Genomic DNA, 25741 nt, shown 5'->3' with positions numbered 1-25741 from the left:
CTCTCCCAGATGTTTCCAGACTCCTTATTCTTTGCTACTGTTTTGTCCATTCTTATGTCCATACAGTTAAAAATATATATGTTGTAGCTTTATGTCTTTTTGGCTGGTCAAGCAAGTCTCCTAGTGTTAAGTGTCTTTGTCATTTAGTTTATAAATTAACTTAGGGAGAAGTGACATCTTATTAAGCCTTCCCATTTTGAGAATATCATTTGTTTTTCCCTAGTTTTCTTTTATATTCTTCCATAAAGTTTATAGTTTTCTCATATAGCTCTTGCACATTTCTTGATGTATTTAATAAGTAACTTGCATCTGGTAGACTTCTGATGTCCTAATTGGACCTGGGGATGGATTTCAAATATCTAGTATTATCAATAGCATGTCTGTTAGGTGCTCTCCCTTAAGTATCAGTATCTCTTAGGCAGGATTCCTATGTAGATTGGATAAAAGTTAATTTCACAGAGTTATAGATTGCTGAGTCTCTATAATGATAAGTTCACATGCTCTAGAAGAAATCAGAGTTGTTATTTAACATGAAAATAAGGAGGTCTAATACATGTTCTCACCTGAATGAAAAGCCACTCTATGTCTACAGGATGGCAAGCTAAGCTACGATACTTTGCAGAAAGTAACTTCTGATTAAGTCCAACACTTGGGTTCCAAGTGCTGTCCTGAGACCCTGAATTCCAATATAATAAAACTTGGCAAACTGGTTTGAGTCTTTTCAGGTTTAGCATTATCAGCATGTGAACCTGAACACATCAAAGAAAAATATTAGGAACTTCTCTGGAATTCCTTCTTGGTCTTTTGTGCCAAGTCAGTCAGGTGACTGCTGGTTCCCAAAGGTAAAACATAAATCTGGTGTCCAAGCCACCCAGGACCACTCTGCCCAATCATATTCCCGTGGCTTCTACCTGGCTTAGGTCCTCCATGCTATTTAATCTTGAATGTAATCTTCTGTCTTCTCCATATGTGATAGTCTGCAATCCCAGCCTATCTCCATGGAACCTAGTCTTTGTCCCCAACCAGTCATCTGGCATCTGGATGGATGAGCTTAACCAGAATAGTTGATTCTAAGACGCAAAGCTTTACAAATGTGCCAGCCAAGGTTAAATGATGCAAAATGCATCTGTATAATTGGTATGATTTGCCTTTATGAAGTTAGGTAATATTGGATAAATCAAGGTTAGTGTACTTCTGCCAAAAACACTTAATTGTAATAAAATTAGTATTTTTTCCTTGGTTATTAGAACTACAAGCCCATCTCTCTCTTTTTTTTTAAAAATTTTTTTTTAATGTTTATTTTTGAGAGAGACAGAGCGTGAATTGGGGAGGGGCAGAGAGAAAGGAGGACACAGAATCTGAAACAGGCTCCAGGCTCTGAGCTGTCAGCACAGAGCCTGATGTGGGGCTTGAACTCGGGAAGGGCAAGACCATGACCTGAGCTGAAGTCAGATGCTAACCGACTGAGCCACCCAAGTGCCCCAAGCCCATCTGTCTTTTAAGAGTACTCTAGGGGCGCCTGGGTGGCTCAGTCGGGTAAGCGTCTGACTTTGGCTCAGGTCATGATCTCACGGTTCGTGAGTTTGAGCCCCGCGTCGGGCTCTGTGCTGACAGCTCAGAGCCTGGAGCCTGTTTCGGATTCTGTGTCTCCCTCTCTCTCTCTCTGACCCTCCCCCATTCATGCTCTGTCTCTCTCTGTCTCAAAAGTAAATAAACGTTAAAAAAAAAAACTTTAAAAAAAAAAAAGAGTACTCTAATCCATGATTTTTTCCTCCTGGACTCTTTATATCTTACCCAGGGGCAAGATTAACATTCAATTTATCTTCCTAATAGGTTCTCATTGTTTATTGATTCATTCCCCAATAGTCAAATTAAGAGAAAAGCTGGTAAAATGTTTAAATTAATCATATGACTAGAAATCCTGTAAATCCACTAAATAATATATTTATAAAAAATATTTAGGATTGGTTACATAACTGAACAATGAATCCATAAATTAGTAGAAATGTAAAAATTTATTATTGAATACATAATTATAGAAATGATCTGTCCAAAGTAAAAAAAAAAAACAAAAAACCCAAAATCAATATTCACTTAAAATATAAATATATAATGCAAATTAAGTTACTGCCCATCATATTTTTTTTGTGTGCTTGTTATGAAAAATGTCCACCGTTGTTTCATGACATGGTCTTAAATCAAAATCACAATATCCAAGGGAAAAACGACTCTAAGAAGAGAAGAAAAGAGGTGTTTTTTTTTTTTTTTAATAAAAAAGTCCAAAGCCATTTGTTAAAATGTTACAAAAAGTACAACATACTTACTCATAAGACTATATCTTACCTGTGGTTTCTTAAAATAATCAAGTCCCCTTCCAATCTTAATCATCCATCCATTGTTAAACCTATTGAAATAGTATACAGTATTATATTCCAGACATATAAGTCAGACACTTATCAAAGATGTAGTAGTAAGTGTCAGCAAAATTTCCCCCTAACAAAGAAAATCATTTTCTCCAGTGGCATGAGTTGAACCAAACTTGGAGTTATTCATGGGCCATGTCTACAATGAAATAAAATGTCCAAAGAAACCATTAGTTGGTTTGATTAGATGGTAACAAGTTTGTCAAGTAAATTATATCTTATTCTTGAATTTCAGACCTCTGATAAAACTTTCCTGTTCTGCTAAATGTATTCAGGTCAGGCTATGGTGCGTTGCAGGGGTTTCCCTACCTAGAGATGGAGGACATACGCAGGATGAACTCTGGACCCCGACCTCTGCTTCAACCACAGCAGCTGCATTTTCAGCTGTTTTGCATTTAGGTTGTGCTTAAGTTTTCATTAAAACTAAAGGTGCACTCACTATAAACATATGAAAGCTACTGTGCGAAACAGAGGAACATATTACTAAAATACCTGCATATACTGTCTCCTTGTAGACACTGCTGTGTACTGTCATGCCTATGAGATTATTTCATAAAATATAAGTGAATACTAAAATCATCAGAATATTAAATATTACCACCAGAAAATTATCCTAATACCCCAACACTATATGTATGCTTGAATAGAAAAGAACTTCCTCTTCTCACGTGAAACAGAACATGTAAACTATTCCATTAAGAGATATGAAACTCAGATATAATAAGCCAGATTTTTTCCTAAAAAGTGAAAAGATACTAAAATTGTGCTTTATTTAAAATTTTAATAAACTGAATATTTATATGCAATTATATTGCATTAAAATAAGTAAGTATATTCAACTGCATAAAAATTAAAATACTGCTATAACTAACCTAATTTCTCGGTCATGTACTGAAGAAGAATATTCTAATTCCAACAGCACTCCATGATTCTTGAGTGACTCTTTTATTTCTTGCAGGCCACTACTTTGCTGCTCTTTCCCACTACCCTGTTAATAGGAAAAATATGATTTTCTGTTCAGTTATTACTATTTTAAATTATCATTAAGCTACACAATGTGTATCAGATAAAATGGGAAAGATTCTATACTAGTTTCAATGTCTATTATCTCAAAGAAGCAATAAAAGTATGAAGCAGTTTAATGGCAGTTGTTTTTATCAAAATAATTGTTTTTTTCTAATGTACACATAACACAATTCTATCCTATCTCCTAAAATGTGTTTTAGTAATGCTATTTAGTTATTAAGATGGGGTGCTTTCTTCAAGTTAATCTTAAAATTCTGGTTTATTTAGAAGCATTCCTATTTAAATCAAAATCAAGATAGAGATGCTCACTATCATGCTATGATCCACCAGAAAGCCAATACAGTAAATCAAGAAAAAGATATAATCATTGGTAAAGAGACAAAATTGTCAATAGTGCAGACAGTGTGATCATCTCCTAGAACATCCAAGAAACTAAACTGACAAACTATTTGAATTATAGTTTAGCAAAGTAGCCAAATGCAAGATACAACAAAATCAGAAAAGTCAATAGCATTTTTCTGAAGGTATTTTAGGCCTATTGTTGTATAATTCCCAAAGAAATAGCTCTAGCTGAAGCACTGTGTCCACATTTCCTTGCTCAAACTACATCTCCTAGCTAAACAAAATTCATGAAGAAAGAGTAAATGCTTCCAGATACCTACTTCATCCAGAGAGGTGAGAAGATGAATGGTTTTTACTTTACATGGTCTCTTAATAAGCATCTCACAAAATCGAAGAAAGTTATACAGCTGAAAGACATCATGACGGGTTATTACTAACTCATACATTTTAAGTAACATTTCATCATATTTTTCTGCATTTCACCTACCTGATGAATCTGTCTAATATAAGGATCTTGTATCCAAACTTCTGTAACTGTTTCATTAAGATATTCTTGAAAAAGTGACTCGTAACTGAAACCTGTTGCATTCTCTTCTATTTTAATCTGCCGATGATATTTTCCATCTAAAAAACACAAGTTTCGATAATAAAACCAGTGACAATTTATTTTCTTTTTATACTATTTACATATAGTGATTAATCAGGATCAGATACAAGTTAATTTTTTTAACTCCTCCACTCAGCAAACATTTCTGAATGCCTCCTACATATATACGAGGCACAATGCAAGATGCTATATGTACAGAAATAAATAAGGCAAAGAATTCCATAAGTGAGTTCTGCCTTCATGGAAGTCAAATGGGAAAGTCCAGAGATTTCTTGGAAGAGGTTCTTGAGCTGAATCCTATAGACCAGACAGTTTATTCAAGAGAAGTCTATATATATAATGACAGCTGATAATTCTGTCACCATGAGTAGAACCATAAGCTATATAACTCAGTGGCTATGTGGTCCTTCTCTTCAGATATAAGTCTTTCTGTGTCCTGCAATTTAACGGCTAAAGTATTAAACATATAAATACATGGAATTTAGAAGGCCTTCTTAGAACTTATAAAGTATTTAAATTTTTTTTGATGTTTTTATTTATTTTTGAGACAGAGAGAAACCAGGAGCTGGAGAGGGGAAGACAAGGAGACAGGAACCAAAGCCAGCTCCATGCTGACAGCAGAGAGTTGATGTGGGGCTCGAATTCATGAGCTGCGAGATCATGACCTGACCCGAAGTTGGACACACAGACAACCGAGCCACCCAGGTGCCCCATAGAGTACTTTAAGTAGTAATTTTAGCACTTCTTAACAACCCAAGACTAGGATTGCACAGGGTCAGTAAAACAGTTCCATAGTTTTTGTTCATTCAAAACGAATGATTATTGAGTAAGTTATCAAAGATCTTTAAGATTTTTTTAAAAACATGACCCCTAATGGTAGTTCCTAATTTATGTGAGGTTGCCAATTTAAAGTTTTTTAAAAAACAGTAGTTTGGATTTTTTTCCTAGTATTTCCACAGATATGATGTTACTAGCAACTATGCATCAGTTTTCAAGCCAAGCTACCCACAAAGGTTAACTTAACCCAATGTATTCAAACCACAATGCTGATGGTACTCTATTTCATCAATGTTTTAAAAGGAAATTTCATTGTGAGTTTCAATTTGGGGTGAAGGAAATACAATTTTATTCCCACTCAACAGAGGAGCTCGCTGGGGCGGGGGGTACCCAGGGTAGGGGCTCATATGGAATACTAGGAAGAGGTAGGGGAGGGCCATATAAGGATAGCAAGGAAGAGCAGCTGAGGTCTGGAGGCACTGGTTTTTTGAGGACAGTAGTAACTTTGGCTAAAAAAAAGTAGGATTATGCCAGGCAAAGGTGGTAATGACCATTTATAGACATATGTTTGTAAACTGGATGCTCATAAGTAGATTAATAGTAAGTAGGGAAGGACAACTAGTGGCATCTCTAGTCATTAGGAATACTTCACTCCTGAAATGTTTTGATTCACAGCAAAATCCTAAAGAAGTCCCAGGAGTTTCCTTAGCTACTTTAACATTTTGGTCATTTTAGAAAGTGAAACAGAAATAAAATACAGGATTTACATTTCCTATTTCTGCGTAGTATTATTTCAACTCCAGTCCACACATAAGCTTCATAAGGATCTGCAGTGAATTCCTTAAAATGGCATGCAAAGTTCTGCAGTATGTATAGCTTTCATCAGATATTCTCAAGAGGGTGTGTGAAAATCACCTCCCCACCTAAAAGGGTTAAGAATATAGGTTATATATAGGGACATGGAAATGCAGAATAAAACTATAGGCTCCCAGGGATAAATGGTCCAGACCGCAAAGAGTTACAAAAGGCAGAGCCAGAAACACTGGATGAAATGGGCTTTGTCACACTTACTTATGGACACATTCTATAAAACAGCCTCTTTACCTTCTTTTTCTTGATCCGTGTATTTCTTCACTATTTCTGCTCTATCCATGTAGCTAGAAATTTGTTTTCTGAGATTACATTTCTTTGTAACATCTTTGGTGCCTACAAATTAAAAAAATACACTCTCAAATTTCCAAAAAGTTTTTCTATTTAAACAGGCATTATTTCCAGTTTCCCAACTCTTCCACAAATTTCCTGTCCTATTTAGCATGGTTTGCCTCAATCCTCAAATACACAAATGGGCTCAAATTTGGTTTGATCACCAAGACCTCCTTTTTTGCAATAAGCACCTGAAACAGCTTTATTTAGGAGTGGGAACTCTGACACTGTGTCTCACTGCTGGGGATACCAAATTTGATGAGGTGATGACAAAGGTGGCTTATTTTCAAACCTGAGTCTGAGAACCATTTCGTCCTAATCAACCTTAAGTCTGAAATCTTAACATAATCAAAACACAGGAAACAATACCTATCTTTCTTCCACAAAACCAGCTTCTCTTCCAGACTTACCCATTATAGTTCATGCTCAGTCTTTTTCCCAGTCACCCAAAAAATATAAGGTATTTTTTGAATACATATTATCAATAAAACCTTACCCCAAGTCCCTCGCCCCTAAATCACTTCTGGTTCCCTCATTCCTTCTTTTTGCTATTACTTATATTGTCCATAATAATTTCATTTTTAAACTCCCACTTTTTAACAACATTTTACTTTGAATTAGTTTTATATTTATGGAAAAGCTGCAATAATGGCACACAAACTCCCCTAATGTTAACATATCATGTGAATATGCTACAATTATCAAGGTTAGGAAATTAACATTGATACAACATTACTAACTCATTCACAAACCTTATTTGTATTCCACCAATGTTCCCACTAGAGAAAGAGGAAGTTCATTTTCTGGTCCACAATCCTGCACAGCATTTAATTGTCATGTTTCCTTAGTCTCCTCCAATCTGAAATCGGTCCTTAGCCTCTCTACCTTTTATGATTATGACATTTGGGGAAACAGTGCAGTGGTCAGTTATTTTGTAGGATGTCTCTCATTTGGGGCTGTTGGTGTTTTCTCATGATTAGATTGAGGTTATGCATTTTGGGGAAGAAAATCATGAAAGCATGGCCTTCTCGGTACATGATGTCAATATATGTCATTACTGGTGAGTTCAAAGATCACTCCACTGTAAAATCACTATTTTGTCCTTCATAATTGATAAGTATCTTGTGGGAAGATATCCTGTTTCTCATCACTCTTTCACCCCCTAATTTTAGCATCCATTGATAGTCCTTGCCTGCAACAGTTATCACTGCAGTGTCTGTCAAACAGGGATTTTCTATTTCCATCATTCCTAATTAATTTATAAACTGGAATGCTACTATAAGGAAGAGCTGTCCATTCTCCCCCCATCTATTTATTTATTGAGTGATCAGTTTGTATCAGTATCGACTCATGCATATTTATTTTATTTTATGGGTTGTAATCCAATACTATTGTTTTTTTAAGTTTTTATTTAAATTCCAGTTAGTTTACAGTATAATATTAGTTTCAGGTGTATGATATAGTAATTCAGCACTTCCATACATCACCCAATGGCCATCACAAGTGCACTCCTTAATCTCTATCCCCTATTCTCCCATCCCCCTACCCATCTCCCCCTGGTAACCATCAGTTTGTTCTCTATAGTTAAGAGTCTGTTTGTTTCTTGGTTTGCCTCTCTCTCTTCTTCCCTTTGCTCATTTGTTTTGTTTCTTAAATTCCACATATAAGTGAAATCATATGGTATTTGGCTTTCTCTTATTTCACTTAGCGTAATACTCTCTAGTTCCATCTATGTTGCTGCAAATGGCAATATTATTATCTTGCCCTAACTTTATCAGCTTTGGCTTTGAGAGCTCCTGCATGTTGGCTGACCCCTGTACTTTCAACATGACCCATTATATTTTGAGCACTTCCTTGCTTTCTGGTGCAAAATGTTCTAAACTCATCTTGTATTTTCCCTGCCCCAGCCCTGGAATCAACCATTTTTCCAAAGCCCTAAGTTCCTTTTATTGGAGAATGGTATGAAGAAATCCAATTCTGGGTGCTGAGTATACTTGCTGCCACTAGGGGAGTCCTGTCACTACTTCCAGATCCTTTCAATTTGTGGCTAGAAAGTAAATATATATAGGGTTACTAACACACACATATATCTGCCTTTATTTCCGTGTCTACACATCTGTATATATGTTAAAAACCATAAGTTCATGATGATAACTTGGATCCCACAGGGTTCATACTAGCCTTATCTCCTTATGTGTAACTTCTTTTATTATCCACAATATATATACTGGCTTATTCAAGACTCATATAAAGTAGTTTCTACCTCTGGGAGAAAAACATTTACCAAGTAAAACACTATGTTTGTATATAATTCATTTTGTCTTTAACCTTACAGAATATGGTCAAAATACTATTTTCCAGAGATAATTGAGTTACCTATTTTCTTGTCCACCTGCTTCTGTATCACAGTTGAATAATTCAGAGCAGCATTATTCCTTCCTCATCTTGCTACCCCATTCCCATTCCTTCCTTCTTTGTACCTCTTTTCCACCACCCCACAAACCTCATTAGTTTCTGTTTTTATCCTTCCTTTGTTTCGAACAAATGAGGAGACACATGAATATCTTCCTTTTTACATGAAGGATAGCATACCGTAGATCTCTTTGTCCTTTGTAGTTTTCACCTAACAGTGTATCCTGGAAATCACTCCATATCGCTTCCACAGATCCTCATTGTTTTTTACAGCGGTATAGCACTCCATTGTGTGGATGTACCACACTTTATTCAACCTCTCTTCTTCCCAGGGTATTCAGGTTGTTTCCAACATTTTATTGATATCAATATGGGGCGCCTGGATGGCTCAGTCGGTTCAGCGTCCGACTTCGGCTCAGGTCATGATCTCGCGGTCCGTGAGTTCAAGCCCTGCGTGGGGCTCTGTGCTGACAGCTCAGAGCCTGGAGCCTGTTTCAGATTCTGTGTCTCCTCTTTCTTTCTCCTTCCCCGCTCATGCTCTGTCTCTCTCTTCTCAAAAATAAATAAATGTTAAAAAAAATTATTGATATCAATATAATTACTGAATTCTTTTCTTTTCAAGTCCTTCTACTTGAAAATTAGTATCAAGATCCCTACTTTCTCATGCCTATACTTCAGTAGCTTAAGAAAATCCTAATCTATCCATTTATAATCTATAAATCTCTTGTGAGAAATCCTGTTTTTGCTCCTAAGGTGATATGAGAACTCATATTCTTCTACTAGGTTTATATATATTTCTTTAAACTCAAAAACCTTGAACTGGTCTTTTTATCAGGATTAAGCATTTTATGGTCTCTGTTACAAAGAGGCAGTGTGAACAGTGGTTAACAGCAAAGCATCTGGAGTCACATGGTTTTAGTTCAAAACTTGCTCTGCCACTTTTGGCTGTGTGACCATGCCAGTTATTCAACCTGTCTGTATCCTCAACTGTAACACGGAAAGAGAAATTGTTCCTTAGACAGGGAGATGATTAATGATCAAAGAGACTGGCTTGTAGGAAATAATAAATTTTGTTAATATCATTATCACCTACATAATTTTTTCCATTCACCATACTCTGGGCTTCCTTTAGAACCAGACTGTAATATCTCTTTTCTTAAATTCCACTATTACTTTGCGACTGCCTATAAATATACTCTATTTTCTCTGTCCTCTGTAAATAAAGTAGTCCTTTCTTAACGATCACCCTCGATCAGCTGGCAGAATTTAACAATGTAGACCCATTCCTCAAACATCACATCTCAGTTTCCTAGGCTTACTTACAGCAGGTTGGATTCCACTGAACCTCACTCCCACATCTAGTCATGTCCTAATGCCAATTATTCAATATCCAGACTGTCTCCTCCTTTCTTAATATTGGTGTCACCCCTCTGGTTCCTTCAGGCCCTTCTCACCTCTCATCTTGATTCCTGCAGAAGCTCCTCGATTGGTCTGCTTTACGTCAGTCTCTTCAGGTTAGTATCTCCCCCACACTCTTGCCATATTCACTCATTTATTCAAGAATTATTTACTGAGAACTTACCACATGCCAGACATTGTTCTAAGCACTGGGGCTACAGCAGTTAATAAAACAGACATGATTATCCCCTATCATTCAAGTGGGAGGAAAGACAACAATAAAAGGAAGTTGGTAAAATATGCATGTTAGATTGTGATAAGTGCTATTAAATAAAATAAAACAAGGAAGAAAACAAGGGAGTCCTGGGATGGGGTTGTAACTTTACACAGGACGTCAGGAAAGGCCTCACAGTGAAGGTACTATTTATATAAAAAACTGAAAGAGAAGAGGGAGTATGCTATGCAGATATTTGGGAGGAGAGCATATTCCTAATAGAGACAAGCCCTGACATACAACTCTAATTACATCACTCCTTTATAAAAACTTTAAATGGTTTCTCCTTGTCTATGGAAGGAGTTAAAATCTCCTGGCAGTGAAGGTCATCCACACCACACCTCAATCTACTTTACTTCTCACTCTTCTTCTAGAGACACACAATGAACCAAAGTGAACCACTTATTTGGTAAAAATAGCACAGACAGAATTTAAACACTCTGCGGAATTTCATTTCTGAAATTCTACTTATTCCTCAAAAGCCACCTCCACCTTTCCTCCCCCAAATGACCTTTAACTATTTAAATCCTCATTGTCCATCTCTCTCTCCTGGCACTTATTTCCTGTACTAGAGTTATTTGCATTTGTATCTTAACCTGTAAGATCAGGTCACTGTCTCTATATAACCTCTGTAGAATCAGTAGAGCACACAGGAGCAAAACTATAGTTCTCCTGATTCAGATTCCCAGAATGCCAGAACTTGAGTAGTGCTTGACCTGACAACCCTAGAGCACTGGAACTTAAGCAATGATCCACCTGACCAACACTGTACACCCTCTCTTTTTTTGGCAGTCAGTATACCAGAGTCTTTAAAGCCTTGGGCTCCCAATTTTGACTAACTGTGGTGGAACTGAAAAGCTTAATTTTATGCTGTACAATGAGGATAACATCAGCTCCTACTTCTCAGGGCAATTGTAAAGATGAAACAAGATCATGATGTTCATGTGCTCTGACAGTGCCTAGCACTCAGCACTCATAAATGATAATTACTTTCCTCCATCATCATCATCTCCTTCTTCTTCTCCATCATCATCATCTTCATCTTCAACATCATCTGGGCCTTCCCAAAGTAGTTTTGCTACTAAAGCCCCCAACCCTGAAAAGCGCCCTCTGCTGTCCAAAAGCTTCCGTAATACTTAGGCTAAAAGGCACACAGGGGAGATCTTCGGCCAGACTGGGAGCTACAGGGCGTGGGGAGCGGGGGCCGGACTTAAATCAGTTTAATACATAATTACTGAGTGTCTACTATGTGCCAGAGATTGTACCGGTTGTTAATGGTTATTTGGGTACTTCTCAACATTGCATAACTATATTAACAGATCAAGTTTCGCTGCACCCACCCACAATCCTATGTATTTCTCACAACGAATTTCAGTACACCCGTTATTTAAGGTGTACTTAAAGGTACTTAAGGTATTCTACCGCTATGTGATTTTATTTTTGTTTACTTCTAACGAAAATATCTAAACATAAAAGCAAAGATAATAGTGTAACGAACACCCTTATTACCGATCACATAGATTTAAGAATTGCTAGAATTCTGCCACATTTGCTCCGGGTCCCCTCCCCCCCTTAAAGTTAAATTCAGACATTATGACAAATTCTTCCCAAGACACTTCGGTCTGCATTTCTAAAAATCAAGGACAGTTTTAGAAAAAAACATGCTACCTAACAAAGTCAATAATTTGTTACCCAATCCATATTCAAACTTTCCAAAAAGGATCCAAAAATGTATTTTTACATTTCTTTCGAACCTGAGTCCTATCAAGGCTTATATATTTAGATTTGATTCTGTCTCTTCAAAATCTAGAGTACTGACCCTGTCTTTTTTGATGACATCAATCTAAAAGAAAACAGTCCACTTGTCCTGTAGAATATCAACCTTCTGTTTGTGACTGCTTCCTGGTGGTGTACAAGAAGGGTTTTTAACTTTCACTCCACCCCCAGAAACTGCGGATCCAGTTCCTTTCCTCTGGTATCCTCTCCCCGGCTCCCTGCTCACCTCTCAGGACCTGCATGAGCAGGTCAATCCCCTCCTGGTAACACACCAGAGCCTGCTGGTACCGGGACTCCGAGTCCAGTTCCATCGCCCGCTTTAGCACCTTGAATGCAGCTGTGCTTTCGGCTTCCTGCTCCTGTCCGGATCTCGCCATAGTTACGGAAACGCCTCTCTGCTTCAAACAACCAGAGCCGAGCCAGCCGCTGCCGCGCCGGGGAGGTGAGGAGGGAGGGGGGAAATAACGTGACAAACCTGCGCCTGCGCTCTCTTTTTATGGCCTTGAAGGGGCGGGACGTGGCCGGAACTAAAGTGCCGGGGTTGAAGATGAGTACGCTATATGACGGCCAGTTTGTGTGTTGCGCTTCTTGGGCGCCCGTCTGCTCTGCTTCCCCTCGGTGAGTAAGGTCAGGCTGAAGAATATTTAGGAATATTGCATTTTTGCCAGGAGTGGGTACCTGGGAACGCCGTGGAGATGTGGATTGATTTTCCTATTGGATTCTGAGTTTGCGGGTCGTAACAACCTAAATGAGTTTGCGCCCGTTCACTGTCCCTTGGGATCGCGAAAAGCCAGTGGTCGAGCGGATCCGGTTTCCCAGTTCCGGAGTCGCGCGGCTTGCTAAGCCCGGCTCTGGACCCGCCTAGGCAAGATAGTTTAGTGGGGCAGGGAATTCAGTGTTGTTTTGGCAGTTTTTGTGCTTCTGTTTATAACTAATTTCGGTTTCCCACTGGGGATCCGCGTAACTTGAATTTTTTGTTAATGAGGATAAAAGCTTGCTAATTGCATCTTAGAAGGCAACACCTTCGGGAGTTTGCAGTTAAAATATTTACCATTTTACTAAAAGCTGTAATTTTGCAATCATGTTTTTGATCGCCGCCTACCCATAGCTGCCTGTTTTGCATATTTTCGCCAACAGGCGCTGATGAAGACTGCCTGTTACTTTTTAGGCATTAGGAATTAAAAGAGACATTTTTTGCGTTCAGAGATATCGGTTAATTGAAAAGAAAATTCTATGTTGTGCGTTTTCAGTGTTTTCCTTCCTTTTGTCAGTAAGTAGTTCGGATATTAACTGGGGGCAAAAAGTAGAAAATCACCTTGGTAGCCTTCCCCCCCATGGGTATGTTTATATTTTACTGATAGCTTTCCAGAGTTTTTCTGTGTATACATATACAGTCACAGACATTTTCTTAATGGAAAAGGGATCATACTTCTCATGATGCATGTGTTTTCCTATTTTTGCAAGAGAAAAGCTACTGTACAGTAGAAGACAGTATAGTTGCTTCAAGGTCCAAGAGTTGTGTGAATAATTATTAACATTAACCTTTATTTTTTATTAAAACTTACAACTTTTCACTGTCACACCTTCTGAAGTCTGTAAATTAAACTTAATTCAGCAGAAATTGATAACGTACCTACTACACAACAGGTGCTGCTCTTGGTAGATGCTTGGGATACATCTGTGAATAGATAGGGCACACCAAGAAAAAAAAAATTTTTTTTTAATTTATTGTCCTTGCGGAGTTAATATGTTACTGGGTGGAGACAGACAGTAAGCAACAAACCTAACAAACTATGTTAGAAGAGAAGTGCTATGGAAAGAAAATCCAGTGGAGTGAGGAGTGCTGACAATTGTGGGGGGTCAAAATGTTAGACAATGGAATCAGGATAGACCCCACTAAGAAGAGATTTGAGCCAAAAATTGAAGCAATAAGGGAACTAACTATATGAATATCAGGAGCATTCCAGGAGAAAAAACAGTCAGTCCAGAGGAGCTTGTCTGCCTGGCAACTTCTAGGACCTGTAAGGGTGTCAGTGTGTGTATCCAGTGAGCAAGGGAGCAGTTGGAGATGAAGTCCTAGAGGTAGGGGTTAAGGACTGGCTATTGCTCTGAGACATTGGAGGTTTTGGTTTTTTAATAAATAGGCTTTTTATTTTAGGATAACTTTAGGTTTACAGAAAAGTTGTGAAAATAGTAAAGTTCCTATATACCCCACATCCTATTTCCCCTTTTATTAACATCTTACATTAGTATGGTACATTTGTTAGAATTGATGAACCAGCATTATTACACTGCTAACTAAAGTCCATATTTCATTCGAATTTTCTTAGTGTTTACCAGATGTCCTTTTACCCCATTTAGTTAGTAGTCATGTCTCCTTAGGCTCCTCTTGACTATGGCAGTTTCTCACTTTCCTTGTTTTTGGTGATTTTGACAGTTTTAAGGCAGTCAGGTATTTGAAGACAAACTCCCATCATTTTGAGTTTTTAAGTAGTTCGTTTCTAGTGCTACAAAGTGCTCCAGGTTCATCTTAATATATTCACTGCAGTAGCCCTATGATTAGCCATTTCTCAAAGGAGCCCTGGTTCCTTTTATTAGAGAATGCTAAGATCAGGCGCTGAGTGTGTTCGTTGCTACTGGGATGCCATTCAGCTAACAGAGCTAACCCATGTATATATACATTCATACCTGTGATTATTTCTATATCCATCAGTATCTATATTAAGCTAAACATGAGCTCAAACTCTCAACTTGTGTCATTGAATCACATGGATTATTCTAGCTTTCTCCTCTTATATGTTACCTTTCACTTCAACAGTGAGAAACCTGGCTCATTGGAATGTTTGGGGAAGAGGAGTTGACATGATTTGATTTGGGATTTTAATGAAATGGTTGCTGCTATGGAGAAGAGAGCTTATGGAAGTTGGACTGGAAAGTGGAAGGCCCCTTAGGAGGCTTTTGCTGAAATCTAAATGATAAGAGAAAAGTAAAAAAAATGTGAAGCCAAATGAATTGGGTTAATATATAATGTTTAACTTAGGAGGAAGAAGTATGGTAGAGAAAATAATTTATCGTTACCTATTTGATTGCAGAGCCAGAGGATTAAATAAGCATCTCTTCTAAGGAAGCGTCGATACAAAATATATATAAACAACCAGCCAAGCAATGGCTGATGATTTGCACTAGATACTGATTTGAACTAGAAATTCTTATGCTGTATAGTAATCTTTGAAGTCTGAATGAGAGTTATGAAATTTTGATATACTTCTGAATTCTGAGTTGAGCAGATCATAGTTCTAACCCATTAATTGATTCAAACATTCATAAACAAACACTGGGTGCCTACTGTTCATCAGATACTGTGCTAGATGCTGAGAGTAGAAAATGAACAAGATAAAATTCTGGCTTTCATGGCATTAAGGATTTAGTAGTTGACTCTTGTAAAACTGATGCATAATTAATTTTGAGAGACTGGTTTAGTTGCTGAGAATTTTTCAAAAGTCTTGGCTCTTTTAATGGGACATCTTGCGTTGATTCCCACAACTTCATTGTTTTGTCCACATCACAGGAAAGACTTGACGAGCTTGAGTGAGCCAGAATCTGGTGGATTCACTGAAGTACAGCATTTACCCAATTTTAGTGTGTTAGGGTATTCTTATTACAACTTTGTAATAATTTCATAATAGTAAAAGCTACCATTTGTTGAGGGCTTCCTATGTACTAAAAACTGTTTTAGGTGTTTTTAGAATGATTCATTTGGAAAGTAGGTATTATATTCTGTCCTTTTGAAAAAGAATTGAAACACACAAATTAAGTAACCTATGAAAAATGTACATGTAGTTCATAAACCTTATCTTTCTGCTTTTGTATACATCAGTATAATTGGTTGTAATTATTGCCTGTCTAAATAAACATGACTTTTTTACATCATAGAAGCAATGCATATTCATTAAGAATAGTTTAAAAATACAAGTATTCAAGAAAGAAAGTTATAGTTTACTTTTTAACAAAAAGGTATTATGATTTAGTGAAAATGCACTGGAGTAGGAATTACGAGAATTGGGTTCCAAACTATATGCTCCTTGGATAAGCTGGATGCCCTTGGATTGGATTGGATTGAAGGTGGATGCCCTTCAAAATGAATGAATTTTCATTTTCCACATACATAGGCTAAGGTGGTCAATTCTAGAGGCACCTGGGTGGCCCAGTTAGTGAAGCATCCACCTCTTGATTGCTCAGGTCATGATCCCAGGGTTTTGGGATCCAGCCACGCACTGGGCTCTGTGTTGAGCTTTTGTGATTCTCTCTCTCTCTCTCCCCAGCTTACTTGCTCACTCTCAAAATACATAAATAAACATTTTTTTCTTTTCTTTTTTTTTTTTAAAGAAGGTTGTCAATTCTCATTCTAGGAGTCTAGATTTCTTCAGTCCCTTCTAGTCCTTTCATTTTGTGATTTTATAACAAAGCATTCTTTATCTGTGCTCTTTGGTGAAGAAATTAAGTAGTAGTGATTTCTTTGCCCATTTTTGTTGAATCAACCTAGGTACTAACTCATCTGGCAAAAATGGAATGTGATTAATGTATAATTGCTACATATGGTTTTGCTGAATTCTGAATAAAACATTTATTATAACTTCTTACTCTTATTGCATTAAAATAACTAGGATTTTACTGTTAAACTTCAGTCAAGTTCATAATTAACTTCTTTAGGTTTTTAATAATATGTAAGTAGGCACCTGTCCATTTCCAATACATATTTGACCCATGGATCTATTTTATGCTTGTCATAGCCTTTGAAGAGAACAGTCACCACACTCATGGCAGGGATTTTGCGCTCAATAGTTCAGAAGCCCCCGGGTGGACTCCAAGTAAGTATTTCTTTTCAAGTATCATCTTTCTCTCTTTTTTTATTCCTTAAGAGTGATTTCTCTCTCTTTTGTAATTAACAAAACAAACAGGCAAGTTAAACTGTACAAGTTCCTTTTTTTATATAGTGTTTTTTAATGTTGAAGAGCAGTTTTATTTATGATTTATGATCTGCTGTTTTATCACTAAAAATTTAAAAACACAAAAGATCTTTTCCTGGAGAACATGCTGGTAAAAAATGGCCACTGTTGATTCCCCTTAATCTTTTTAACGTTTTAGGTTTTTCCCTTCAATTATGAAAAGAGTATATTTCCAATCATAGAAAAATATGGAAGAGCAGAAAGAAGAAAAGCCCTCTCCCAGAGATCACTAATGTTTGTATTTTCATGTAATTCCTTCTATTCTTTCTTACAGAAATTGTAGCAGTACAGCCTAACCCATTCATGAGGGCCAGAGTCTAGATACAGACCTGCTGCTGGCCATACATTGGTGCTGGCCAGTACATTGCCTTAACCTTAGATTAATCCTGTGTGATCAGTATTATTTCCTTCTTAAATAGCTGAGGAAATTGACTCTCTGAGAGGATAAGTGTCTCATTTCTCACAAATGGTGAGCACAGAGCCAGGATTAGAAGCCCATGTTTTTCCTTTCTCTCCCTCATTCACTCCTACTTACTGTCTAGTTGTTTGTGGATCTCTGCAGGACAGAGAGGGCATGAAAGGAATGATTATTGCCCATCCAGAGGGGAGTTTCCTGATGGGAAGGATTGGCAGTGAATCCTTTTTCTTTAGCAGACTGAGAGCAACAGGACTGGAAGATTGTAGAAAGGGAATAAGAAATAGAAACTAGGAGTGTTGGCATTGTAGGGACTAGAAATAAAATTGGCACCTCCTTTTCTTTTACATTGTATTGGTGAAGGTAAATTATTGCACATTGTCTAGAGCAGGCGTTGGCAAACTATGGCCTGCAAGTCAAATTCAGTCCACCTATTTTTGTAAATCAAGTTTTATTAGAAAATAGCCATGCCTATTTGTTTACATATTGTTTGTGGCTGCTTTTACCTTACCGTGGCAGAGTTGAGACTTGACAATGGAAACCATACAGCCCTAAAGCTGGAAATATTTCCTGTCTTGTCCTTTATAGAAAAATATTGCCCACCCTGGTCAAGAAGTCTATATTTGACTCATATATGGAATTTAAGAAACAAAACAGATGAACATAGGAGAAAAAAGAAAAAAAGAGAGGCAAACCAGGAAACAGACTCTTAACTATAGGGAACAAACTGAGGGTTACTGGAGGGGATGGGAGCGGGAGGATGGGCTAGATGGGTGATGGGTACTAAGGTGGGCACCTGTCGTGATGAGCACTGGGTGTTGTGGAAGTGGGAATCACTAAATTCTACACCTGAAACTGATATTACACTGAATGTTAACTGGAATTTAAATAAAAACTTGAAAAAAAAGAGAAGTCTATATGTGCTTTTTGCTTTATAATGTTAGTGGTAAGGTGAGATGTATTCATTTAGCTAAGGAGCTGAGATAAAGGTTTGATAATTATAGGTTAAATAAAAACAGACTTTTGTCACCTAAAAATTGGTGAGTATAGATTTCTGCACTAGCCAGAGTTTTTTAAAAAATGTTTTCTGTCATGTTTAGACTGTAACAAAAGGTGTGGAGTCTCTCATTTGTACAGATTGGATTCGTCACAAATTTACCAAGTCAAGAATTCCAGATAAAGTAAGAACAAGGGTTTGGTGGGGTGGGGGTTAGCGTTACTATTTTTTTAAGCATGTTATGTTTTCAAATGGTACCTATTTGTGTAATATTGAAAACTTTTACATTGAATTATTTGTGGATGTCCATGGTAGTATAGAGTTTAAATAACACATGGTAGAATTTATCTAGGTAATGATTTTTTTTTTTTTTTAATGTGCCACTGGCCTTTGAAGTAGTGGGGTTTTATCATCTTAGTACCTGTTTATTGCCGCTTATGATTTTTGCCTTAATATTTTGTGTTTTCATATCACCATTATCCTCAGGAAAACAGTGGGTCTTCCTCTGGCTCAGACTCTGTCTCTGTGCTTCTTTGTGTTCACTTTATATATTGAGTATTGCAACTTGGGATCTTTGCGTTTTCTTTGCTATACTTATGTGTACATATCATACTTTTGGAAAACACTGGCTAAGCCCCCTATTAACTTCTGTTTTATTTTGTTTAAATGAATAGACTTTATTTCTTACAGCAGTTTTTGGCTTATAGAAAAATTGAACAGAAAGTACAGAGAGTTCCCATATACTCCCTCCCCCAACATATATAGTTACCCTATAATTAACATTTTGTATTGGTATATATTTGTTAGAATTGATGGACCAGAATTGACAGATTATTATTAACTAAAGTCCTTAGATTGGATCGGGGTTTACTATCAGTGTTACACATTCTGTGGCTTTTGACAAATGCACAATGTCCTGGGTCATTAGGGAATCATACAACTAGTTTCATTGCCCTAAAAATCCTCTGTTCTCACCTGTTCATCCCTCCCTCTCATTTCCCAACCCCTGGAAACCACTGATATTTTTCCTGTTTTTATAGTTTTGCCTTTTCCAGAATTCCTTATCGTTGGAATCATGCACATGTAATCTTTCAGACTGGCTTCGTTCACTTAGCAATATGCAGTTAAGGTTTCTTGACGTCTTGCCACCAGGATTGCTAGCTTTTTGTTAACTATACTTAGTCAAAAGAATGATAAATTGTGAGTTAGCTAAAACATATCTGGATAGAGTTAAGGAAAAACACGAATTTGAAAGATCAAGTTATTTTCCATTAAAGTGGCTGGGGACTCAGAAATCAAACAAGTTTCTGGAAATAATGAAAGTTGCATTTTTATAACCTGAGTTGTGTGGCTATGCAGTTCATTTCTTTTTATTACAAATAATATTTGGTTTTATGGATGTACTGTAGTTTGTTTAGCCATTCATCTCCTGAAGGACATCTTAATTGTTTCCAGTTCTTGACAGTAGTGAATAAAGCTGCTGTAAACATTTGTGTGCAAGTTTTTGTGGGGACATAAGTTTTCAACTCATTTGAGGTAAGTACCTAAGAATGCAGTTATGCAGTTGATGGAATATATGGAAAAGACTACATTTAGTTTTTAAAGTCTGGGTTTTTTTGTGTTTTTTTCCCCCAGTTTTTTGTATTGCAGCAAAATATATATACAGTGTACTGTCTCAACCATTTTTAAGTGTACGTTACAGTGTTATTAAATACATTCATATTGTTGTGCAGTCCTCACACCATCCATCTCCAGAACTCTTCATCTTACAAAACTGGAACTCTGTACCCATTAAATAATAACTCCCCAATCTCTTTTCCCCAGCCCCTGACAACTACCATTCTCCTTTGATTTTTTTTAAAGATAAAATAGTGTTACCATTGACTATTTTGACACCTTTAATATGCTTGATGTTCTTATATCAGAAACCTCTTTATTTTTCAAGTCATGGCTTTGCTGCTGCTGTCCTTTCCACAACTGTATTGTCTTGTATCTTTTCGTGTTTCTTAGTCTGTAAAGTTCTAGAATAAAAGGATAGATACAGACGTTAGCATTCCTTTAAAATGTGTAAGGCATTGGGGCGCCTGGGTGGCGCAGTCGGTTGAGCGTCCGACTTCAGCCAGGTCACGATCTCGCGGTCCGGGAGTTCGAGCCCCGCGTCAGGCTCTGGGCTGATGGCTCAGAGCCTGGAGCCTGTTTCTGATTCTGTGTCTCCCTCTCTCTCTGCCCCTCCCCCGTTCATGCTCTGTCTCTCTCTGTCCCAAAAATAAATAAACGTTGAAAAAAAATAAATAAATAAAATGTGTAAGGCATTGATTTTGATTGTCAGCTGTAGCAAATATGAAAATTCAAACTTCATGGAAATGATTCTGAGATGTGTATCTCCAGCCCATGCCTATCTTCTGAACTTATTCCTATATTCTCACATGTTCCTAGACCCTGCCTTGTGGATAATGCAGAGGTATTTCAGGTTAAACATATTTAGAATCAAACTCGTCTTACTTTCCCTCCAAACAACCAAATGAAATAGGATGCTCGTCCTGTATTAGTTATATCAGTTAATGCTACCATCCTTTACCTGAGTTCCCAAATCAGGGTGGAGATGTGTCCATCTCAACCCCTCCATTTCCTCCATTCACCACAAATGCATCTATTTTACTGTCCAGAGTCCCCAAATGAGTCCCTTTTCTGTTGCAGCTACTGTAGTTCAGGCTCTTAAACCAGGGCTGCAAGTTTCCTGGTACCAGTCTCCCATTCCCACTTCATTTTGTCCTCTTACAAGTATATTCTTTCTGAGTCCCTTCAAATTGTAGTCATATTGCTTCAAGTCTTCAAGAGCTCTGTATCCCTTCTGGAAGTTTCTGAAGGCTCAGCACAGTTGAGCAATTTAACTTCATCCTCTACATTGCTTTCATGTTTTTTTCTACTTGAGCCACACATTTACCCTTGGTTTTCCCAGATATTTTGTGCTCTTTACACTGTTTCTTTAAATCTTTGTTTTTCTTCAGCATGCCTGCCCCATCCTCTGTTTACCACCATTCTTCTCACCCTGCATCTCTTCAAAACCCCTAGAAAATACAAATGAGCAAAAAGAGCAAAAAGACACCCTTAATCCCACCACCTGGAGACAGCTTCCATATCCTTTTCTGTTATATGTTTTTAAAGATGTGAATCATCTCATGTAAAATGCTTCTTTAGCTGCTGTCTTCATTTAGCAATATAATGTGAGCCTCTCAGCAGATAAATTTCTACAATATTATTTTATAATTAAATAATACCCTTTTTGATCAAAGTGCCACCATGTGTGTGTGTCCGTGTGTCCATGTCCTTCCTTGGTCTGATTTCCCAGAGGTGATATGACTCGATCTAATGTCTTTGAGACCTTTATACATATATAAGTGTACACCTTTATACATATATAAGTGTATGTATATGCACATATGTATATTACATGATTCTTAGAATTAGTTGTTATGTAGTGTATCCTGTGTACACACTCATGTACTTGTTACAGATGAAACAAATATGAGATCCTACTACACATAGTGGTGTGGAATTATTTTTTTCTCAAGAATGTATTATGGCCATCCTTCAATGTTAGTAGCTGCTAAGATAGTTAACCTTAATTGGTTTTTATGGCAGCATTGTATCCCATGGGATACATCATAATTTATTCAGTTGTATCATATATTACTGGTTTTATTATTTTGTACTAGTTTTAATTCAAATGTATGCCTTGTAATTCCATTTAGTTATTCTACGAGGAACATGGATGTGGCCTTTAAATTTTTCATTATTACAAATAGTATTACCATGTACCTCTTTATTTAGTACATTTTATATACTCAGGGAAGTTTTTTTGTGTGATAGCTTACTAGAACCTTTTGATTTTTTAGAGAATCAGTATTAATGTCAGCTCTCTTGAGCTGTTTCTGACCCTTTGTAGGCAGTCATTTGTACTAACACATACTCATGTGTTGTCATTGTAAGCTTATCTTTGATGCCCTGCCTGAATGGGGTGGAGGGATGCTACTGTGCCCTGCTTATCTGGTGCTAATACAGTCTCCTGGCATTTGAACTCTTTAATGTCCTTTGGTTACTCCCGCTTTGCTCTTAAAACAAAACAAAACAGTCTTTGCCTGTGTGATTTTTTTTTTTTTTCAGAGTATGCAATCCTTAGACTTTGTCTGAATAATCAGTTTGAAGATGAGGATTTCAGAAGGATTGGGGATGAGATCGTTATGTAGATTTTGGGGGGTGGTTAAGAAAGGAAAAGGAAATACATAGAAACTGTGTAATTGAAAACTTACCATTTATAATTCTTTCCTAGGTATTTCAGCCTTCACCTGCAGATCATGAAAAATATGGTGGGGATCCACAGCACCCTCATAAACTACATATTGTTACCAGAATAAAGAGTACAAAAAGACGTCCATATTGGGAAAAAGATATAATAAAGATGCTTGGATTAGAAAAAGTAAGCAGCTGTTTAAGTCTTCTTAAGTTAGTTGTTTAAATTTGCTTTAAATTTTATAATTTTTAAACTTTAAGGTACATTTTTATTACTTCACTCATTTAAATGTATTAGTGTAATTTATTTGAAAATTTGATTCAGACAAAATGAGTTTCACCTTAACATTTCACTGTAACATGGGACCATCTGCTTTGAAATGGATCCATAACCCTGTTTCCTTTGTTTATAGGCACATACTCCTCAAGTTCACAAGAATATACCTTCAGTGAATGCAAAACTGAAAGTGGTTAAACATTTGATAAGGTTTGTTGTTTGTTACTTCAGCTATTTAAAAAAATGTATTACCTAGTGTAATTCTAAAAGCATTTTCTTATGTCACAGAATCCAGCCCCTGAAGTTGCCACAAGGACTTCCAGCAGAAGAGGACATGTCTAACACGTGCCTCAAGAGCACTGGGGAATTAGTGGTGCGGTGGCATCTAAACCCTGTAGATCAGCAAGCAGTTAAGTCCTAATGCCAGAGCAGTTTCATATTTAAAAATGTAAATCATTTTTATTTAAAGATAGAAAGTGTTCTCATTAAAATATATTTTAAATTCTAGTCATTTTCACTGGCTAAACATGGTGTGATTTCTTCCTTGTATAGGCTTAGAAGTTTCAGTGCTGGTATTTGATTTAACTCTCTTTTCTGTCTGATAGTTTCACTGCAGAATGGGCTGGAGTGGTATTGTTTAAACATCTGGGTTCAGATGTCACCTTAGCAGTCACCATTGACTTGTTTAAAATATTGTTTTCTCTTTTAATTGAACGCAACAAATTCCTCGAGTGTCCCTTTGAGTGAGCAGTGTGTTACGTGTTGGGGAAATGCACAGCAGACCAGATGAGCAGTCCCTGCCCATCAGGAGTTTAGTCTCTTGCTAGAGAACAGAGATTCGGCCACAGTCATTAAACATTGGGTGTAGCTAGATTGACTGCTTTGTGCTTTAGTGTCTATAAGTATATATGTAGAGTTGGCTGCATTTTATTCTTAAATTTAATACCAAAAATAGTATCTTTTTCTAATTATAAATCTAAATTGGCCCAAATTTTATTGATGTTCTTTGAGTTCCTAAGAAACCTCTGCCAACGGTTGAGGTAATATTTAAAAGATGAGAAAGAAGGGAGAAATCTTTGAGGGAGAATTGTTTTATTTCCCTTTTTTTTTTTTTTTTTTTTTTTCCTATTTTAGATACCTGGAGGGGTTGGGAGAAGTAAGAATTGTAGGACAGGTTCAATAGTGGGAAGTTTTGTGGCAGCTAATCAAAGATGGTGGTGAAGAATCTCTGAATTCTAGTTGCTTATTTCCCTTTGTCTTTTGTGAGGTTTAGTTTGGGCAACAATAACATTGGCATACTACTCATAATTATGACAGTATTCATATTATGTAGTATTCATCCTGTCATAGGTCTTGATGTTTTAGAGCATTCAGAATTGCTACCTGAAATGAGCCAGATATCATTAATTACTAAGCTTGAATGCAATTACAGTTTCAATTCAACAATTATGAAATATCTAGTATATGTAAGGCCTGGAGGAGACCTTAAAGCCAGAGGACACTTACTTCAGAGAGCTCATTCTAGTTGGAGAGAAACCTGTATGCTACAACAAAATGTGTCCTTGCTGGAGGTGGTTTGAGGATAGCTGTGTTAATAAAAGCTGGTCCCTGCTAATTTATTGCCATCTCTTTCACTATACTAATATTAATGTTTACAATGGGGAAAAGAACATTGGTTAATTTTTACCCAAAGATTCTAATGAAGTTTAGGTAAGTAATTTTAACCTCAACAGTCCATGACTAGAAAAAAGGACCTAAATGTTGTTGAATATTTGTAAATAAAATTGTCTATAAGGAGAAAAGTATAAGGCGCACATGGCTATAAGCTAGTGCATTAGTTTTCTATTGCTGTGTAACTAATTACCACAAACCCAGTTGCTTAAAGCAACACACACTTAATCATCCCACTGTTTCTGTGGGTCAGAAGTCTGGGCTTAGCTGGGCTTAGTCACTTACGGTCTCACAAGGCTGAGTTCTCAGCCTTGACTGGGAAAGGATCTGCTTCCAAGCTCTCTCATTTCATTTGCTTGTGATTGTAGGATTCATGGCAAGTTGTTTCTTCAAAGGCAGTCAGTGTTGAAGAGAGAAACTAGCAAGATGTGTGCTAATGAGGGAGCACAAGGCAAGCTGACAGACCACAAACACCCCCCACAACCCAACCAGGTGGGATATGTGTGATACTCCTCAGGCACTCCTGGCTGCCCAAGAACAAAGGAAAGTGGAAAACAAAAGGTTAACTGATAGAGATCATAGTCCTTCAGGACCTAGGTCTCCACTAGCCCTCCACAGTGGGAAACAAAGGCAGAAGGAAATGGCAGGTAGAACTCCATTCCCTTGTAACATGCAGCCCATTGACAAATACTTGAGGCTGGCAGAGTAAAAATTTTTTTAGGAACACCCTACTGTCTTAATGTTTTGCTAGAAGGAAAAACAGCCTTAGCTTGACAGTAGCTAGGCCTCCAGTGTCCTGTGAGTCTTTAGCATATGAAAATCTCCCTGGAAACTTCCCCTGGACTTT

The 25741-nt window shown here is 37.2% G+C and overlaps 2 protein-coding genes across 5 annotated transcripts; one reads left to right on the top strand and one right to left on the bottom strand.

Moving 5' to 3' along the window:
* Window positions 1-1996: 1996 nt before the first annotated feature.
* MITD1 (microtubule interacting and trafficking domain containing 1) lies at window positions 1997-12672 on the bottom strand. Of its 2 annotated transcripts, none has more exons than XM_047068546.1 (7): window positions 12465-12672; window positions 6280-6381; window positions 4279-4415; window positions 4112-4198; window positions 3296-3411; window positions 2344-2404; window positions 1997-2230 (listed from the first exon to the last, which is right to left on the bottom strand). In XM_047068546.1, exons 1-7 carry the CDS (start codon window positions 12613-12615, stop codon window positions 2135-2137), a joined length of 750 nt encoding a protein of 249 aa, XP_046924502.1. In that variant the 5' UTR covers window positions 12616-12672; the 3' UTR covers window positions 1997-2134. The 2 variants fall into 2 exon arrangements, with proteins under 2 accessions (XP_046924502.1, XP_046924503.1); XM_047068547.1 differs by lacking the exon at window positions 12465-12672 and adding an exon at window positions 8971-9233.
* Window positions 12595-23730, top strand: MRPL30 (mitochondrial ribosomal protein L30). Of its 3 annotated transcripts, none has more exons than XM_047068549.1 (6): window positions 12595-12680; window positions 17029-17106; window positions 18760-18840; window positions 22987-23133; window positions 23360-23433; window positions 23512-23730. In XM_047068549.1, exons 2-6 carry the CDS (start codon window positions 17056-17058, stop codon window positions 23642-23644), a joined length of 486 nt encoding a protein of 161 aa, XP_046924505.1. In that variant the 5' UTR covers window positions 12595-12680; window positions 17029-17055; the 3' UTR covers window positions 23645-23730. The 3 variants fall into 3 exon arrangements, with proteins under 3 accessions (XP_046924505.1, XP_046924504.1, XP_046924506.1); XM_047068548.1 differs by lacking the exon at window positions 12595-12680 and adding an exon at window positions 12774-12856; XM_047068550.1 differs by lacking the exon at window positions 12595-12680 and adding an exon at window positions 15089-15224.
* Window positions 23731-25741: the final 2011 nt, after the last annotated feature.

This window comes from Lynx rufus, unplaced genomic scaffold (genome assembly GCF_022079265.1).
Source record: "Lynx rufus isolate CCGP_SWC_20201006 ecotype Redwood Valley unplaced genomic scaffold, mLynRuf1.p SCAF_8, whole genome shotgun sequence".
In the NCBI taxonomy this organism is placed as follows: Eukaryota; Metazoa; Chordata; class Mammalia; order Carnivora; family Felidae; genus Lynx; species Lynx rufus.
Note: the sequence above shows the minus strand (reverse complement) of the source record. Positions and strands in the feature narration are given on the sequence as shown.

Coding starts and splice junctions, on each gene's coding strand:
- MITD1 (XM_047068546.1), bottom strand. CDS start 12,615: ATGGCGAGATCCGGACAGGAGCAGGAAGCCGAAAGCACAGCTGCATTC. Junction 6,382..12,464: donor GCTCATGCAGGTCCTGAGAG/GTGAGCAGGGAG, acceptor TTTAATTTGTAG/GCACCAAAGATGTTACAAAG. Junction 4,416..6,279: donor CACGGATCAAGAAAAAGAAG/GTAAAGAGGCTG, acceptor TGTGTTTTTTAG/ATGGAAAATATCATCGGCAG.
- MRPL30 (XM_047068549.1), top strand. CDS start 17,056: ATGGCAGGGATTTTGCGCTCAATAGTTCAGAAGCCCCCGGGTGGACTC. Junction 17,107..18,759: donor AGCCCCCGGGTGGACTCCAA/GTAAGTATTTCT, acceptor TGTCATGTTTAG/ACTGTAACAAAAGGTGTGGA. Junction 23,434..23,511: donor GTGGTTAAACATTTGATAAG/GTTTGTTGTTTG, acceptor CTTATGTCACAG/AATCCAGCCCCTGAAGTTGC.